This window comes from Meriones unguiculatus, chromosome 4 (assembly GCF_030254825.1).
Source record: "Meriones unguiculatus strain TT.TT164.6M chromosome 4, Bangor_MerUng_6.1, whole genome shotgun sequence".
NCBI classification, from domain to species: domain Eukaryota; kingdom Metazoa; phylum Chordata; class Mammalia; order Rodentia; family Muridae; genus Meriones; species Meriones unguiculatus.
Window position 1 is genome coordinate 46206906 of NC_083352.1, and position 19703 is coordinate 46226608.

Here is a 19703-nt window from a genome sequence, read left to right on the forward strand (position 1 = left end):
TGAGAAAACCCTTGAGCTGGAGAACTTGGAGAAAAGATCAGGAACCACAAAAGTAAGCATCACCAACAGAATACAAGAGATGGAAGAGAGAATCTCTGGAGCTGAAGACACACTTGCAGAAATGGATACTTCTCTCAAAGAAAAAGTAAAATCAGAAAAGTTCCAATCACAAAATATCCAAGAAATCAAGGATGCTATGAAAAGACAAAATCTAAGAATAATAGGAATTCATGAAAAAGAAGACTCCAGACTCCAAGGTCCAGAAAATATTTTCAAGAAAATCATAGAAGAAAATTTTCCCAACTTAAAGAAAGAGATGTCCATAAATATACAAGAGGCCTACAGAACTCCAAATAGACTAGACCAGAAAAGAAACACATCACGTCACATCATAGTCAAAACACTAAATCTACAGAACAAAGAAAAGATATTAAAAGCAGCAAGGGAAAAAGGCCAAGTAACATATGAAGGTAGACCTATCAGAATCACGCCGGACTTCTCATCAGAAACTATGAAAGCCAGAAGGGCCTGGGCAAGTATCATGGAGACTCTAAGAGATCACAAATGTCAACCCAGACTACTATACCCTGCAAAGCTTTCAATCAACATAGATGGAGAAAACAAAATATTCCATGACAAAACTAAATTTATACAATATCTACACAGCAAACCATCCCTACAGAAGATACTAGAAGGAAAACTCCAATCCAATGAAAACAAATTCACCCAAGAAAACAGGGCATACAGATAATGTCCCAACAAAAATGAAAAGAAAACAAGCATTGAAACAGGGTTAGATCATCGACTCCATTACAAAAGGAACTAACATGCATTGGTCACTATTATCTATCAATATCAATGGACTCAACTCACCAATAAAAAGACACAGGCTAACAGAATGGTTAAGGAAACAGGATCCAACATTCTGTTGCATCCAAGAAACACACCTATGCAACAAAGACAAACACTACCTCAGAGTAAAGGGCTGGAAAACTGTTTTTCAAGCAAATGGTTCCAGAAAACAAGCTGGAGTAGCCATCCTAATATCTAATAAAATAGACTTTCAACCCAAGTTAATCAAAAAAGATAAGGAGGGCCACTATATTCTCATCAAAGGAAAAATCCACCAAGAGGACATCACAATCTTGAATATCTATGCTCCAAATACAAGAGCACCGACATTCGTAAATGAAACATTATTAAAGCTTAAATCATACGTTGATCCTAATACCTTAATAGTGGGAGACTTCAACACTCCACTCTCACCAAGGGACAGATCAACTAGACAGACACCAAATAGGGAAATAAAAGCACTCACAGAATCCCTAAATCAAATCGACCTAATAGACGTCTACAGATCATTTCACCCAAACTCAAAAGAGTACACCTTCTTTTCAGCACCACATGGAACCTTTTCCAAAATAGACCATATAGTGGGCCACAAAGCAAGCCTCAACAGATACAAAAGGATTGAAATAATCCCTTGTATACTATCTGACCACCATGGACTAAAGCTTGACCTCAACAACAACAGAAACAACAAAAAGCCGACACGCACATGGAAACTGAACAACTTACTACTCAATGACAGCTGGGTTAAGGAAGAAATAAAGAAAGAAATTAAAGGCTTCCTAGAATTCAATGAAAAGGAAGGCACAACATACCCAAATTTATGGGACACATTGAAAGCAGTGCTCAGAGGAAAATTTATAGCACGAAGTGCCTGCTAGAAGAAATTCGTAACATCACATACAAACAACTTAATGGCCCAACTGAAAACCCTAGAAAAAAAAGAAGCAGATACACCCAAGAGGAGCAGACGGCTGGAAATAATCAAACTAAGGGCTGAAATCAATCAACTAGAAACAAATAAAACTATCCAAAGAATCAATGAAACAAAAAGCTGGTTCTTTGAGAAAATCAACAAGATAGACAAACCCTTAGCCAAACTAACTAAAAAGCAGAGAGAAACTATCCAGATCAGCAAAATCAGAAATGAAAATGGGGACATAACCACAGACACTGAGGAAATCCAAACAATTATTAGGTCATACTACAAAAGCCTATATGCCACAAAATTTGAGAATCTAAATGAAATGGATAATTTTCTTGAAAGATTCCATCTACCAAAACTAAGTCAAGATCAGGTAGAAAGACTGAATAGCCCTATATCTCCCAAGGAAATCGAAGCAGTCATTAACAGTCTCCCCTCCAAAAAAAGCCCTGGACCAGATGGCTTCAGTGCAGAATTCTACAAGACCTTCAAAGAAGTGCTAACTCCAATTCTCCTCAAGCTATTCCACAAAATAGAAACAGAAGGAACACTACCAAACTCATTCTATGAAGCCACAGTCACCTTAATACCTAAACCACACAAAGACCCAACAAAAAAAGAGAACTTTAGGCCTATTTCTCTTATGAACATTGACGCAAAAATACTCAATAAAATACTTGCAAACCGAATCCAAGAACACATCAAAGATATCATCCACCATGACCAAGTAGGCTTCATCCCAGGCATGCAAGGGTGGTTCAACATACGGAAATCCATCAATGTAATCCACTACATAAACAAACTGAAGGAGAAAAACCACATGATCATCTCCTTAGACGCCGAAAAAGCATTTGACAAAGTCCAACACCCATTCATGTTTAAAGTCTTGGAGAGATCAGGGATACAAGGCACATACCTAAACATAGTAAAGGCAATATATAGCAAGCCTATAGCTAACATCAAACTCAATGGAGAGAAACTTAAATCAATCCCACTGAAATCAGGGACAAGACAAGGCTGTCCATTGTCCCCATATCTCTTCAACATAGTACTTGAAGTCCTAGCCAGAGCAATAAGACAAATAAAGGAGATAAAGGGGATACAAATCGGAAAGGAAGAGGTCAAAGTGTCACTATTTGCAGATGATATGATAGTATACATGAGCGACCCCAAAAATTCAACCAGAGAACTCCTTCAGCTGATAAACACCTTCAGCAAAGTGGCAGGATACAAAATCAACTCAAAAAAATCAGAAGCCCTCCTATATACCAAAGACAAAAAAGCTGAGAAAGAAATTAGGGAAACAACACCCTTCACAATAGCAACTAATAACATAAAGTACCTTGGTGTGACCCTAACCAAGCAAGTGAAAGACCTGTTTGAGAAAAACTTCAAGTCTCTGAAGAAAGAAATCGAAGAAGATATCAGAAGATGGAAAGATCTCCCGTGCTCATGGATTGGTAGGATTAACATTGTGAAAATGGCCATACTGCCAAAAGCAGTCTACAGATTCAATGCAATTCCCATCAAAATACCAACTCAATTCTTTACAGACCTTGAAAAAAAGATTCTCAGCTTCATATGGAGAAACAAAAAACCCAGAATCTCCAAAACGATCCTGTACGACAACAGATCATCTGGAGGTATCTCCACTCCTGATCTCAAGCTGTACTACAGGGCAACAGTAATAAAAACTGCATGGTACTGGCATAGAAACAGAAAGGAGGATCAATGGAACCGCATAGAAGACCCAGAAATAAATCCACACACCTATGAATACTCGATATTCGACAAAGAAGCCAATTCCATTCAATGGAAAAAAGACAGCATCTTCAACAAATGGTGCTGGACCAACTGGATGTCTACATGCAAAAAAATGAAAATAGATCCATATTTATCACCCTGCACAAAACTAAAGTCAAAGTGGATCAAGGACCTCAACATAAAACCAGATACCCTAAATCAATTGGAAAAAAAAGTGGGGAACAGCCTAGAACTCATTGGCACAGGAGACAACTTCCTGAACAGAACACCAACAGCACAGGCTCTAAGAGCAACAATCAATAAATGGGACCTCATGAAACTGAAAAGTTTCTGTAAAGCAAAGGATACTGTCATCAAAACAAAATGACTGCCTACAGATTGGGAAAGAATCTTCACTAACCCTTTATCTGACAGAGGACTAATATCCAGTATATACAAAGAACTAAAGAAGCTGAAAAGCAGCAAACCAAGTAATCTAATTAAAAAATGGGGAACAGAGCTAAACAGAGAATTCTCGACAGAGGAATATCGAATGGCAGAAAAACACTTAAAGAAATGCTCATCCTCATTAGCCATCAGGGAAATGCAAATCAAAACGACCCTGAGATATCACCTTACACCCATCAGAATGGCCACGATGAAAAACTCAAGCGATAACACATGCTGGAGAGGTTGTGGAGAAAGGGGAACCCTCCTCCACTGCTGGTGGGAATGTAAACTGGTACAACCACTCTGGAAAGCTATCTGGCGCTTTCTAAGACAAATAGGAATAGTGCTTCCTCCAGACCCAGCTATACCACTGCTAGGTATATACCCAAAGTTTGTTCAAGTACACAAAAAGGACACTTGCTCAACCATGTTTATAGCAGCTCTATTTGTAATAGCCAGAACCTGGAAACAACCCAGATGTCCATCAACGGTGGAATGGGTACAGAAATTGTGGTATTTTTATACAATGGAATACTACTCAGCAATCAAAAAGGAGGAAATCATGAAATTTGCAGGCAAATGGTGGGATCTAGAAAAGATCATTCTGAGTGAAATATCCCAGAAGGAGAAAGACAAACATGGGATATACTCACTTATATAGACCTATAAGATATGATAAACATAATGAAATTTATACACCTAAAAAGATAATCAATTGAGTGGGCATGGGGTAAGATGATCAATCCTCATTTAGAAAGATGGATGGGATGTGCATTGAACGTATGACAGGAGTCTACTGAGCGCATCTGAAAGACTCTAACTAGCAGTGTTTTCAAAGCAAAGACTCATGACCAAACCTTTGGCAGAGTACAGGGAATCATAAGAAAGAAGGGGAGTTAGTCTGATGGGGAAAGGATAGGAGCTCCACAAGGACCAAATATATCTGGGCACAGGGTCTTTTCTGAGACTGACATTCAACCAAGGACCATGTATGGATATAACCTAGAACTTCCACTCAGAAGTAGCCTGCGGTAGCTCAGTAACCAATTGGTTTCCCAAAGTGAGGGGAACAGGGACTATTTCTAACAGGAACTCAATGACTGGCTCTTTGGTCTCCCCACCCCCGAAGGGAGGAGCAGTCCTGTTAGGCCACAGAGGAGGGCTTTGCAGCCAGTCCTGAAGATACCTGATAAAACAGGATCAGATGAATGGGGAGGAGGTCCCCCCTATCAGTGGACTTGGAAAGGGGCACGGTGGAGATGAGGGAGGGAGGGAGGGAGGGACTGGGAGGGAATGAGGGATCGGGACATGGCTGGGATACAGAGTTAATAAAATGTAACTGATAAAAATAAAATAAAAAAAAAAAAGATTCACCTATAAAAAAAAAAAAAAAAGACCAAATAGCATCGAGGTAGTCTTTTTTTTTTTTTTTTTAACTTTTTAATTTTATTTCTGTCTTTTTTTTTTTTTTTTCAATGCAGTTTATTCAGGAACATTGAACAATCCTCGGACCCCGGGGAAAGCCAGCCCACAGCTTAAATAGCCTCTGGGTAGCCAACCCAGGCGTGCCACAGGGGCAATGCAGATAGGTCCACATACATGGAAGCAAGCCAGATCCTCGGCCTTAGCCAAATGTGGAGTTGTTCGTGACAGAGAGCACTCACCATCGGGAAGGTGGAAGGCGGAAACCAGCTCCATCTTTAAGGCATAACATTCCGCAGCTCTCTACAGTTCCCCCTTTTTGTTTTAGACGCATCAGGCAAGAGTAGAGGTCTGATCTCTGATATTAGAAATAAATTGGGACTTTGTACAGATGTTCATTTAGGTGTCATCCACCCAAAGAGCATCAGACCCGTCTGATACCTTTTTCTCAGAGGCGGGACCTGGGGCATCAACCCGCATGCAATCAGACATGCTCTTCTCTGGGTCCAAAGCGGCTGACCCTGAGTGCAGTGCTTAGCCTCGCATCCTGAGCGTATCATTTTATAAAATTATGTGACTTTTTAAAAAGAACATGTTAGTAAGAACAAAACTAGATAGTACCTGTATGCAACTGATGGGAAGCTGGAGAGAAGATATTAAATGTGAATATCAGACAAGCACCATAAATACCAAGAAGCAAACAAAACTGCACTGGTAAATGTAAAATGCATGAACTCTTTGATTTATAAAATTATGACTAGCTTCCTTAAGCTAAATAATTAAATTATGTTAATTTAATTTGGAGGATTCTAGTAGCCATGTATGGATGTCTTGTGAAAATTACCATACTTAGCACAATATTTTCCAGGATTTGGATTTATCCTGGTTTCTGGCCTCTGGCCATGAAAAGGAAGAGCACTGCAGGAGGAGTCATCAGGTGTGAGAAGTTTGGTTTTTGTTAGAAGAAGTATGACTAATATCAGCTCATTGAAAGAGTTTTAAACAGTGAGATAAAACAAAACTAATTAGCAATTAGCAACCATTTTTATCTTTGCTGTATTTTCTCAAATGTATAAAATATTTTTTGCTTTTTGAAATCAGAATTACATTATTTATATCGTTATATTTGTATCTCAATACAATTCTCCCATGTACCCCTTCCCACTCTCAAATTCTGGCCCTCATTTTCTTTGTTGTTACATGTATACATATATAATCCCAAATTCATGAAAACAACCTGCACTCCCCATAATGTTGCGTATATTACATATATATGTTCAAGTATGTATATTTTACAAACATTTCATTCACATTAGATGATATCTTGGAGCATAGAGTCAGCCACATTTGTAAATAAGTGATTTGGGTTTGATTTCAAACTTTTTGACTGGCCTGAGACCAATCATAAGAGACTACATAGGTGGTTGCTGTAGGCTTTTGACAGGTATGGGTGTCATTCGAGACTCTCAGAGGACAGTTGATGTTGGAGACAGGTGAATCTATTACAGTGTATCACTACATTTAGGTAGTGGAGAGTGCTCTTAAATCAGTGTAAGAAATGTGTACATTGTGAGTCATGATGATATCCATAGTATACTATTAAACTCCAAGCTCAAGAAAAGAAGGAAAATAAAAAAGCAGAAAACTTCTTTTCCATGAGGCAGTGATATTTTGGTAGCTAAGGGCACAAACTTCATAGGTATCTTGTTACTTTCTGTCATGATTCACTGAATCCTCTGGCAAAACAGTATCTGCTTCCCAGGACACAGGAGTTCATGACATGTAAACTCAATTATTGCTTGGTATCCAGTAAGAAGTGTAAACTTGTTAGCTGCATCCAAATCATATTACTGCTCCCCCTCCTCCTCTTCCTCATATGCTATGGTCAACATCAAAGCTCCAATTTACAAGTTTGAGTACATGAAGTAGGGACAAGGAAGAGGGAAAGGTCCTCATAAAAAATTTTAGAAACTTCCCAGGACTTATGCATTTTGAAGATAAAGTAAAATTATGATGATTTAAATTCATTTTTCTATTTTATGTGAATGTTTGTGTTTGAATATAAGTATGTATACCGTGTATGTACAGGTGCCCAGAGGGGTGCATTGGAACTGGAGTTAGACATAGTTGTAAGTTGCTAGGCACATTTGATGGGAACTGAACCCAAGTCCTATGTAAGAGGACCAGTACTCTTAACTGCTAGGCCATCTCTCTAACGACAAAACAAAACCTAATAAAAACTTCAGTCATCTTTAATTAATAATTACCTATTGAATGACAGCAGCTTGTATTTTCTAAAAGTGCCAACATAATGCAGATGTCTGATATAGAATAAGATGATGTAGGACTGAATGAAAATGACTTAGACCTTGATTTCCATTTAAAACCTGGGAAATCACTCAGGATGATCTTTTTCAAGTTCCCACCATTTGCCTGCAAATTTCATGCTTTCATTGTTCAAAAGTAGTTTATTATAGTCTAAAGCTCATGTCATAACTGAGAAATTACTCTTTTAGTTAAAAGTTTCTTACCACATTGGAATCATCATGCATTTTCTTGCCAGAAGCTGCAGAGCATAATGAGTGGCTTGGGCTGCAGGATCTCCTAGGACAGTACCCACCGAGACTGCCAGCTCTAGTTCATTCCCACGGATCAAGTATGCCATAGCAAGCTAGTTATAAGAAAATAGTTCCTTCAGTTACATAGATGCTTGGCAGAACAGTCATTTCCATTCAAGGTTGTAAGCAGATAAATTAATATTAGCCTAGATACTATTTTTTTCTTAAATATATTGAAGACAATATTTCACTGAAGTATCTCTGCAAAAATAATTTCAGATGGAAAAACTGAAGCTGACTGTGAGACATACAACTTATCGTTCAGCTTAGATTTTAAAATGCTATAATTCATTTTTTTTTTGCAATGGATTTCAAAACTTCATACATGCTAGTCAAGTGTTCTGTCAATGAGCTATGTTCCCAACCCTTTTGCTCCTATACTATTGTCCAGCATCCTGAACCTGTCATTTGGTCTCCATCAGAAGAGAACATAATATCGTAAAAGTTTCTTCTATATTATACAGCAATACTAAATTGTTTGCCTAGATTGTTACAAATATTTATCTGTAAAAAATAGATAAAACAAGAAAACACATGCTGAATAGTAGGTATGTGTGCTGATTCACCATGAGATTTTGAAGGGATGCAACACCAGATGACATCTGATCTTGCCCCCTCAAACATAACATACATATCTGAGAGCTACTCAGCTATATGCACCACTTTCAAGTATTGTACCTCAATATCATCTACAGCGAGATGGCAGCATGCAGCCAACACTGCTCGGCCATCCTGAAAATACCATTCTGCCAGCTCATGTATGACTTTGTGTAGGAGTCTAGAAAAAAAAAAAAAAGGTATTAGATTTAATAATTTAGGAATTCTAGTTAATTTAGTAATTCTATCAGAGATGTGAACTAATGTCTTACTTTAAAGTAAGAGAACAAATAGTTCATTCTACATATTTGTTTTAGATTACAGCCCAATTTAAGATTTTAGTCAAAAGGTCAGATGTCTTATAGAAAGTGTAATATAAAGCTGTTCCCAGTTTTGGTCACTACAAATATCAACAGAAAGGCTTGGGTTGTCAATGAAAGATTGTGTTGCCTACCATTCTGCACTGGATAATTTATAATAGCTATAGATTGGCTTTAGAAAAACTGAGGTTGAAATGAGATTTTTTTCAAGTTTTAGTTAATATTTACAATGTGGCATTGTACACATGTTTAACACCCCAAGTTTAGAAGAAAAAGAAGCAAAGAACAGCAGCAGAAAGAAACAGTGTTGAACATTTTAAAATTGTTTGCTACATGGTGGATATCCTAAAAAAAAAAAAAATAAGTATAATATTGTCCTTGAAAGTTGGAGGAACCAATACAAGAATCACAGGGAAGACAAGAGAAGTAAAATAATTTAAAGAAAAGATTGAAAGTCTACAAAATTTAAGTTGTAACTTTTTACAAGCAAGTATTTGTTTTCTTATTGTAAAAAAGAATAATTGGTCTTTTAAGCACTAGCATTGGCAAAAGAGGTTACCAAGAGATTGGATATTGTGAATTCTGCTTTTTTAGAGCAAAGCCACACTCTCTTCCATTACATGTGCTGATCTGTTTTTAAAGTGGTTAGGTATTCCCATTGCTTTCTTCCTGGAAGCTATGTGAGTGTGTGGAGGCTGTGTCTCCCGCTCAACAGTTTTTATTCATAGGGATGGATTTTTGTCATGGAACTAGATGATGGTAAGGAATACATTTGAGCTCTAGATATCAAGTGCTCATTTCACAAAAGAAGATTGTACTACCTCACCTTCAATACTTCTAAAGGGAAAACAGCCACAAAACAACGACCTGAAGTATAACATTTATATTATACAGCCATAAAATAATGACCCGAAACAAAGGCATATCACTCACTCATTAAAGTCTTCTCTGTAGATATCATCAGAATATGAAGTTCTCCTTGGTGTAGAAACATGTAAGGTTTGAATATTTCCCTCAAAGGCAGCCTACGATTCAATTGAAGATTTAATTATTCATTAGATAATTATGGATAACCAACTTCAGATTATTTTTAAAAGATGATATACTTATTATCCACCCCCTGTGTGTGTGTGTTTGTATGTGTCTGTGTGTCTCTCTGTGTGTGATACTGAGTCATCCTCCAAGGCCTAGGCTATTGTTTTAAACAAATTATACTTAAACAATGTTTAATGCTCATAGTATGTTTTGTAAACAATCTTGGAATTTAAAAAAAGAGACAATGTTAACTTCACTGTGAGTACCAACACATCAAGTAACTGGTTAAAGAAATAGTTATTCAACTTTAAGTGAGATTTTCAGAGCTCAGAGATGATTGCAAGTCAAGACAGTTGTTTGAGTAAAAAGTCTAGAATGAGCTCAGTGTGATTAAATTGTCGAGGAAGACGGCTAGAAAAGTGAACTCCACGAAAGAAGCCATCTGTGACCCTCCATCACAAGAAGTCAAACTAACCAACGTGGCTTTCTCCATTCCTCATCTCCACCCACTAGTGTATTTACCTGGCATGCTAACGTGATTATACCTGTGCCACAAGCAGCGCTTCCTTGAGCTGACCCCTGGACACAAAAAAATTGACAAGTTTTTTCACATCACCAATGGCTATACAGTATGGGATGACATCATCCTTATCTTCTTGAATTAATTGGTCAGCTCTCCTAAAGAAATAAAGACTATCTTTATTATATTAAATTTAATTGAAATATTAGTTTCAAGTTTTTTCAATTAGACTGATACTTTTTAAATGTATAAAATTTCTAGGTTTCATAAAGACTTAAGTTTATATTTTACAAGTAGATCACATACGAATACAAATAAAAGCCCTATAAAATACTTTATTGATTTTCCCTTGGAACTCATTTATCTGTCTGTCTGTCTGTCTATACCTCCCAGCTATCTACATCTATCATCTACCTTTTTACTTACCTATTTATCTATTTAGAAAAAAGGTCATATGTATCTCAGTCTAGTCTTGAACTTGCTATATGGCTACAAATGGTTCTGAATTTATGTTCCTTGTATTTCCATGTCCAGAGTGCTGGGACTGCAGACGTGTGCCGCATGCTCAGTTTGTTGTGCACTAAAGATAAATCCAAGAGCTTTGTGCATTCCAGGCAAGCAATCTAACAACTGAGATATATTTAAAAAACAGAAAGGAAATGACAGGTATTGGGTTTTGAAGGTAAATATAGTTGGAAATTTTTTCTGCATTCCAACCTGCTTCTTCATTTATCCTCCTGTCCTATTTAACTTACTCTAACATTGATTACTCTAACATGATTCATCCCTTAAGTGCCCAAAGCTTTTGACCTTTCAACTTTTACTAAGGAAATTAATATTTTTGTGTGGTCCAAATTACTTGCAAGGGCTAAAGAAGTAATATTATCTATCTTATATTGTTATGAAAATAGCACAGCAATCTTCAGGTTAATAAGCTTAATGAAAATTAATGATCTTGTGTGCTACTTAATTCTAACATTCCTAAGCTTTTGTTGGTACTTTGTTTTGTTTTGGAATCTCAGTCAATAGCAAACAACATCTAGCCATTATTTTCAGTCCTATAACTTGAGAATTATTTATACAATCTCTCATGTCTGTTACTAAAACCAGCTCCTTTTAACTCTTCCTTCCTTCCTTCCTTCCTTCCTTCCTTCCTTTCTTTCTTTCTTTCTTTCTTTCTTTCTATCTTTTATATTAATTACAGTTTATTTACTTTGTATCCCAGCTGTAGCCCCCTCCCTCCTTCCCTCCCTCATCTCCTTCCTGTCCCTCTCTAAGTTCACTAATGGGGAAGGTCCTCCCCCCCTTCCATCTGATCCTAGCTTATCAGGTCTCTTCAGAGCTGGCTACAATGTCCTCTTCTGTGGCCTAGCAAGGCTGCTCCTCCCTTGGGGGAGGGGGGAGGTCAAAGAGCCAGCCATTGAGTTCATGTCTGAGACAGTCCCTGTTCCCCTAACTAGGGAACCCACTATTCCTTTTAACTCTTAAGTATGTCAAATTTGTCAGCTTTTCTTATTTTCTGCCATCACTGTGTAAAGCTCCAAAGCCATTCTTGTCTCCAGGTTCAGAGGAAAAGGAGTAGATGCCACTCTGCTGCTGACCTTCTTCAGTCTGCCATGTTCTTTATCATACATAATTTTTTCAATATGGAAATTTGAGCTGGTTACTTTCTACCCTGTTTAAAATCTGTTAGTGCCTTCTTCTGTTGGTCTTATGATCAAGAAAAAAACAAAAACAAAAACAAAAACAAAAAACCTTACATGTTTAAAATCATGTTTTCTTTCCATTCCCCCTAGGCACTCATTCCCACTCAGCCCCCAGACTCAGCACTCCAACTAAAACCACACCCTTTACTACCATTTTTTTCTATTGACTGGGCCTCAAACACCTTTTCTCGTGCTTTCTATTAGTTTCCCTTGATTTGTAATAGTACGAATGCAAGTCTATCCCAGGTGTTTTCTTTTACAATGTATTTGAAGGTTTTGATAACACTTATCTTATAAATATCTACTATTAAAAAACACTGTATTCAAATACTAATATGGCAATAGATGCTACAAAAGTCCATTGACAATCATAAAATACCAAACACGAAGTTTCACCTGCTATTAACAATGAATCAGTGACATACCTTGAATGTAAATGACATTCATTTAAGTTTATATTGAGACAAAATATGTTTTGTGTAATAAGACATGACCAACTTGAGTTTAGTAAACCTTCAAGGGAACAGTATCATTCTGAAGTGTGATCTTTGCATAGAAAGTGTCTGGCATTCTGGGAGCTTGAAGGCATAAACCTCCTTTTCTGGAAGACTGGATGCTAGGCAAAAGTCTACATTCCCATGGCAAACTACACATATCCTTGTAGTTTTCATGCATAGCCCTTATTATTTTTAATTTATGTGACTAGCAACAGAATTTTCCTAAACCATGTCTTAAAAAATATTCTCAAATTTCTCTTTATAATAACAAAAGAAAGATGGAACTCCATAATAGCACTCTACCGGCTTAGCACAAAGATTAGCATTTAATGGGTGTAAAATAAACAGTTGCTGAATGGCATATTAGGTAGAATGTATTATGAATATAAATATGTTCAGAAAAGGGCACATTTAACTCTTAACATGTGGGGACTTTTGAATGCAATCTTATAATGAAATACAATATTTTCCTATGGACCTTATTAAATTAATAGAGGAAAATACCAAACTATGATAAGGTAGGCCTAAATTCCAATATTAATACTTTAAGAAAAAATAAATTTGGCATAAGAGACACAGTGGGTAAGGGAAGTGAGAACAATGACAGGCTGCTGAGGACTGCAGAAGCCACCAGAACCACCAGTGTTACATCAACTCTGCCAACGAACTGATTTTGGATGCTTAAGCTCAGTAACTGTGAGATAACAACCTAGGTGTGGCCGTTTGTTACAGTAACACTAGGAAACTAATACACCCGAAGAAAATATCTTATCTTAATGTGTTCAAAGTTTCCTCCATGATCAGGCAAATCTTTATACTTATTATCTTAGACGTAACATGGAAAAATGCTGAGAATAGTGTCTTCAAATAGTTGCAATTATGCATAGAATAGTACCTTACAAGCTTCTGATAACCTACAGAAAATCTTCCCACTGACAGGTCAGTAGGAATATATATTTGGTAATTTGCTGGTCTTTGTTTTTCTCAATGGAGAAAATTCCTCCTACTCTATTCATTAACAATCAGGACAAACATAAAACCAAAGTGATCTGTAACCAATTTATCATATTTCACTTATAGACACAAAATCGTTTTATTATTTAATATGACAGAGATATAAGAAATATTAAGAACCACTTGAATATTTGCATGTTCTCTCTATGTCAGGACATAACTTGAAAATCTCCCTTTGGACACAGACTGTTGACTTTACCTCTGCATTAACTTCCTCCAGTATTTCACAGAGACTCCAGGTGCAACTGACAAGGCTTTGTCCCACTACAAAATTCAGCAAGAACAGAAATATATACATTTAGATTGCACGATTTAATTCTAAACAGATCTTTTTGAGATTTGTGTTAATAATAAACAACATTTAAAATTATCAGAATATCAGGAATAGAAATGTGAACTATTCAGTCAGTCCAATAAGGAAAAATACCAACTTGGATATTGTAAAATAAAATACGTTAAATTCAATTATTTCATGAAAAATCCAGCTACAAACAAGAAAGAAATCAGTTTCTTTTATTGAATAAATGCCACATTTCTATTTTGTTACTGTGTGAATGTTATTTACCATCATTGCTTCCTTTAAAATGAAAACTTGTCATGTTTTATATCTTAGACAACATTTGAAGAAGCTCATTATTTAATCAAAACTGAGTATTATTGTTGCTTCAAAATATTAGTTTGAGGTCTAAGAAAGATTGGAAGAGAACATATTTTAAAATATTATTGCATAAATGAAAACTTCATTTTAATTAAGACTTTCCAAAAAACTGGGATTTATAGTGCAATGGAGGCTACAAGACTGGCAATTTACTTAAAAATTGTAAATCAAAATTTAAATAAATAAATTATTTCTATTTGTATATATACAGTTTCATGTATATGGGTATACATGGTATGCTAAATTTTAAATAGATCTTTTTTAAAACTGCATATTCAAATCATGTTACTAAAAAGGTGCCTTACATGTGTTTTTTTTTTTTTATTTTTTTCTTATCAGTTACATTTTATTAACTCTGTATCCCAGCCGTGTCCCGCTCCCACATTCCCTCCCAGTCCCTCCCTCCCTCCCTCATCTCCACCGTGCCCCTTTCCAAGTCCACTGATGGGGGGGACCTCCTCCCCATTCATCTGATCCTGTTTTATCAGGTATCTTCAGGACTGACTGCAAAGCCCTCCTCTGTGGCCTAACAGGACTGCTCCTCCCTTGGGGGGTGGGGAGGCCAAAGAGCCAGTCATTGAGTTCCTGTTAGAAATAGTCCTTGTTTCCCTCACTTTGGGAAACCAATTGGTTACTGAGCTACCACAGGCTACATCTGAGCGGAGGTTCTAGGTTATGAAATCTATACACCTAAAAAAGATAATCAAGAGAGCGGACATGGGGTAAGATGATCAATCCTCGTTTAGAAAGACAGAAGGGATGTGCATTGAACGTATGACAGGAGTCTACTGAGCACATCTGAAAGACTCTAAATAGCAGTGTTTTCAAAGCAAAGACTCATGACCAAACCTTTGGCAGAGTACAGGGAATCATAAGAAAGAAGGGGAGTTAGTCTGATGGGGAAAGGATAGGAGCTCCACAAGGAGCAAATATATCTGGACACAGGGTCTTTTCTGAGACTGACATTCAACCAAGGACCATATATGGATATAACCTTACATGAGTTTTTAACTAAAAAAAGAGTCTTTATTGTAGGGGAAAATTAAAGACTAAAAGTTGAAATGTAGATGAACTTTGAATTCATAACGAATATTTAAATAAAAATAAAGAAATTTTGTAACAGAAAAAGGTGAAATGCTTCTCTAATTGGATAGTATTAAGTTTGCTCTTCTAGGAACTGTTCATAAAGCAGTAATGACAAGTACTTATAAGCACTCAGATTCTTGGAGAATTTAGGCAGTATGTTAGGAACCATTAAGCCCATCAGAGCGTGCATATCAAAGCAAGTATACGGCTCATAAATAGCCTCAGATGAGAACAGATTGGAGCTCAGAGAGTTTAAAATTACATATACTCAAATACAAGCAAACTCAGTGAGGAATTACACTATTATCCCAAAATGCATTTATTCATTTGTCACCCTGACTTTTAAGGTCCTGTTGAAATGTAACATTTAATCAAATTGTCACTATGTGATAAGTAAAAATTTCCATCACTTTAAAATACTTTGAAGTGCCTTTGTTATAATCAGGATATTTTATTGTTTTAGGTCAATCTGCAATTGATTGTTATCTATTAATAAAATGTAAGGTTTTTATATGAAAAGATGGGTTAAATTGCATTTTCATACACTTTAACAAATTAAATGTTAATTTCATTTATGTTGTTTATATTTTCTTGTGTTTTAAGTAGATTTTTACTCCTGAATGTGTGTCCACATGGGTGTAGGCCATGTTAGTGTGGGTATCTGCAGAGGCCAGAAGAAGGTGTCAAATCCCCTGGAGCTGCAGGTTCGGGTGGCTACAAGCCTGCTAGGAGCCAAACTCTGAAGAGCAGCAAGCTCTCCAAAGCACCGAGTCCAGTCCAGGCCCTCTGCGTGTGCTCCTAATACCACAGTTTGTAATAAAACTCTTACTGACCTAGAGGTTCTTAAAATGTCGTAAAGTGTATCCATGCCTTCTGACCCTTCGTTTTGTTGTGATAGAGAGGGAGTTTCTCTGATCTAAAATATACTTGGGGAAAAAAAAGGTACAAGGCTGATAAACTCTCGTGACCATGTAATCAGTACCCATGCCCAAGAAGAGAATCCCTTTCTGTCTCCATATTCCACTTCAATCAGTTCCCACCTGTCAGAGGAAGCCTGTGTGATACAGTTTGTACATACTCGCTCTAAGCCTTTCTGAAAACTGTGCTTGTTGCTGTAGACTTCTTTAGAACTTGTGGCAGTCCCTTTCATATGGTTAAGTAAATTCACCCACTGAAAAGGTCTCTTTCAGTCAGGGTGGAATCCAGTTGTTACAAGTGAAGGAGTTTCTGCTCTGAGAGCATCAACCAATACAGACACATTAAAAAGATCTTGGCAGGAACTCAATTCTCCATATTAAGCGTAGATGAGAATAGCTAGGAGGGCTAATAAAATCCAGCACAGTGGGTTGAACTTGCACCAAAATTCATGATTTTGTAGGTCTGGCATGGGAAATAGGTGTTTCCACATGGGACTGATGTTGCTAGACTGGAAACCTCACCTTGTTATTTCCATATAGTGTACACCTGACATGAGTGTGGCAAAGAAGCAATTACATATGGGAAAACTATCTTCTATGTGGAACTAATTAAGACCCTAAAATGTGGGGTACTATGTTAGACATAGTACTTTAAATAGCACATTACCTCTCCAAGTTCCACCATAAGTTCACAGTATCTCTGAATTTGTCCTAGTCTCAGGTGAATTTCAGCAGCTTCCTTCAGCTTTTTCTCCTTAGTAGGTGCGCCAATACCACCACCAAATTTAGACATCTTGATTGTTGTTAGTTCTTGGGCTTTGGACTAAAAGGAAAATTATAAACGAATGCATATGGGACCAGGTATATTTAAACACATAATATTGGAAGCTAAATGTTTGTGAGTGATGCTTTTATCTTTGCAATGCTTTTGACCAGTTCACAGAGTGAGCACTTTGGAAGAGGTGTGGTTCCCTGTCTGAAAAGATCTGAAATGCATTTGAGAAAAAGAAGAGAAGCTCCATCCATCACTACTCTTTCCCAGTGTAGGTTATTCAGAAGTTCAGAGGCCAAAGATGCCAAGATACAACTCTTTAGACATAAAAAGGTGTTCTCCAATGAGAGTGAAAATTACTGGATCACTTCAGCCTCTATACTGCTAATGTGTTTTGCTAACATGTTTATCAGGCACTTCATTTGTGACCTACAAGTTTTCTTTTTATGAAGGTGGCCATAAAATCTGATCCCTAGTATGATTTTCTTACTGTCCGATCCATTGATAGTTCATTAAAAATACACAAACTGTAGCTTTGTGTTTAGCTCCTAGGGTAGATGTTGCTGTTGATGATGTTTATTATCTCAGGCATAAAGTAACCAACAGTCACTAGAGTCCACAGGCTATGACCACCTGAGGTAACAGGGTAAAAATACAACTTTTCTTGGAGTCCCAGCTCAACTCATGGAATTTAATCTACACAACTATGGCCACCTTAACCTGTTCTTAAATAATTCGTGTTTTCAGCATTGGTCCTAATACTTTATCTCTCAGCGCTTATTTCAGCCTACCAACAATTTTCTGACTGTAGCAGTAGAACTTTTGCTCGAGTGCCCGATCTTGGGCACTGCACTTACTGTTCTAAATTTAACGAGGTGCTTCAAGTGCATCACGCCTTTGCAGTAGTCCTGAGGAAGCAGGCTATCATCTTGCCCTTGGATCACAGCAACCAAGTTCCACAAGTTGTCACTGCCACCTGGAGGCTGGATGTAGGAACAGAATAACCAAAGAAAATAGCTCAGAAAAAATAATCCTCACTGTATTATGCTTTCAGGGTATTATACCATGCCGTTCTCTAAATCAAGAAATTAACAGGAAACTAAACACACAGTCCCATTCACTTTTTTCCTGGTTTTTATATCTGCCTTCTAATAATGTATAGATGGTGCTAGAATGCATGTACTGATCTGGGATGGTGAATTCAAATAGGCTACAGCTTAAAGATAATGGCTGTGGTGACTCATTCTGGCTAATGAGGTAACGCTCACTGATAATTTCTGTAATACTTACTGATAAACATTCTGAAAACAGTCTTAGTTTTTTCATTCGAGGGTTACACGTTAGTTTTTCTACTTCTTGTTTAATGTCTCTTGATGCTTTCCCACACAGTAGAGGAGGGGTGCCTTTTTCTACAGCATTATCTGAGGGAAAGACATGATTCAGTGAGGGACTTTGTCTTAGAAAATATTATTTAAAGATAAAATCATGAGCGTGCACATATGCAATACCAGTGCTCCCGATAATTTCTTCCCAAGATCTGTCTGCCAGAATATTTATTTGTAAAGGGGTGATTAAAGGTATTAATGACCAGAGTCTCACTGTAGAATCGCGGGAGCAGGAAGCCATGGTGAATGGGCGACTTGGATGGCAAGATAAACCTGAGAGGGGGGAAAAAAAAAAGCCTGTTTTAACAAAAGTTAATGTAAGAAATGCTTTTTAGAAAACTTTATGCACCATTTTTATTAACCTATGGCAAAACTGAAGTTATGAAGAAATATGAGTAACTCAAAGGTTTTCTGAAACAACCTCCTACTTGCATTTAATTAATACAAGGTGATGTCTCTTAGGATTTCCTGTAAATACAGTTAGCAAGGTATGACTATGAGAAAGCAAAATTGCATTTGATTAAGCAGTAAATATATTGTAATTTCTTTAGGCTTCATGAAATCTGTGGATTAACAGAAGAATAAATTAAAGTTCAAAAGCTAGAGAGCATAAGTTTAGATATTGGAAAAAGGATCTTATGTATTTGAAATTTCCTAAATGAGCACTATAGCATTCTGCTCCTTCCCTCTCCCACACCTTACCCCCAGATTATTCTTCTGTAATTATTGTTTTATGAGTATATATGTGTGTGTGTGTTTGTATACACACATTGCCTACTGATCCTGTTTAGTGTTGCCTATGTACACACACGTGATTAGGGCTCACTATTTGAGATTAGATAAACTACTGGATATTCATCCCTGGTAAAAGAAACTGATTGTCCCTCCCTCAGCAGTGACTGACGGCCTTCAGGCCTTTGCCTTGGGGTGGGACTACACAACCTTAACTGGGAGGCTCCTGAGGAAAAGCATACGGTTGTGAATGCATAATTGGTCTGTTCCCCCTGGGATTTGCCTGCGTACTCCCAGCAAGGCTTAAGAATGACAGAAAATACAAATATAAATGGGTGATTTTCCTTCTCAAGCTTAATTGTACTAACAACTGTTAGTCAAGAAAAAAAAAAGAAAACATCACCCACGACACCCCCAAATAACGGCTAGATAAGCTGTATCAGTGCTATCATTAATT

General features: G+C 37.1%; 1 protein-coding gene across 6 annotated transcripts in view; it reads right to left on the bottom strand.

Moving 5' to 3' along the window:
* The window catches only part of Wdr17 (WD repeat domain 17), a 96042-nt gene that overhangs the window by 17266 nt on the left and 59073 nt on the right, over window positions 1-19703 (bottom strand). For all 6 annotated transcript variants that reach the window (XM_021656729.2, XM_021656728.2, XM_060381789.1 and 3 more), the window contains 9 exons: window positions 18638-18787; window positions 18420-18550; window positions 17987-18112; window positions 17025-17180; window positions 13896-13960; window positions 10505-10637; window positions 9858-9949; window positions 8686-8785; window positions 7921-8060 (listed from right to left, as the gene is read on the bottom strand). In XM_021656729.2, the coding sequence (XP_021512404.1) occupies window positions 7921-8060; window positions 8686-8785; window positions 9858-9949; window positions 10505-10637; window positions 13896-13960; window positions 17025-17180; window positions 17987-18112; window positions 18420-18550; window positions 18638-18787 (1093 nt within the window). The remainder of the gene's footprint in view (window positions 1-7920; window positions 8061-8685; window positions 8786-9857; window positions 9950-10504; window positions 10638-13895; window positions 13961-17024; window positions 17181-17986; window positions 18113-18419; window positions 18551-18637; window positions 18788-19703) is intronic.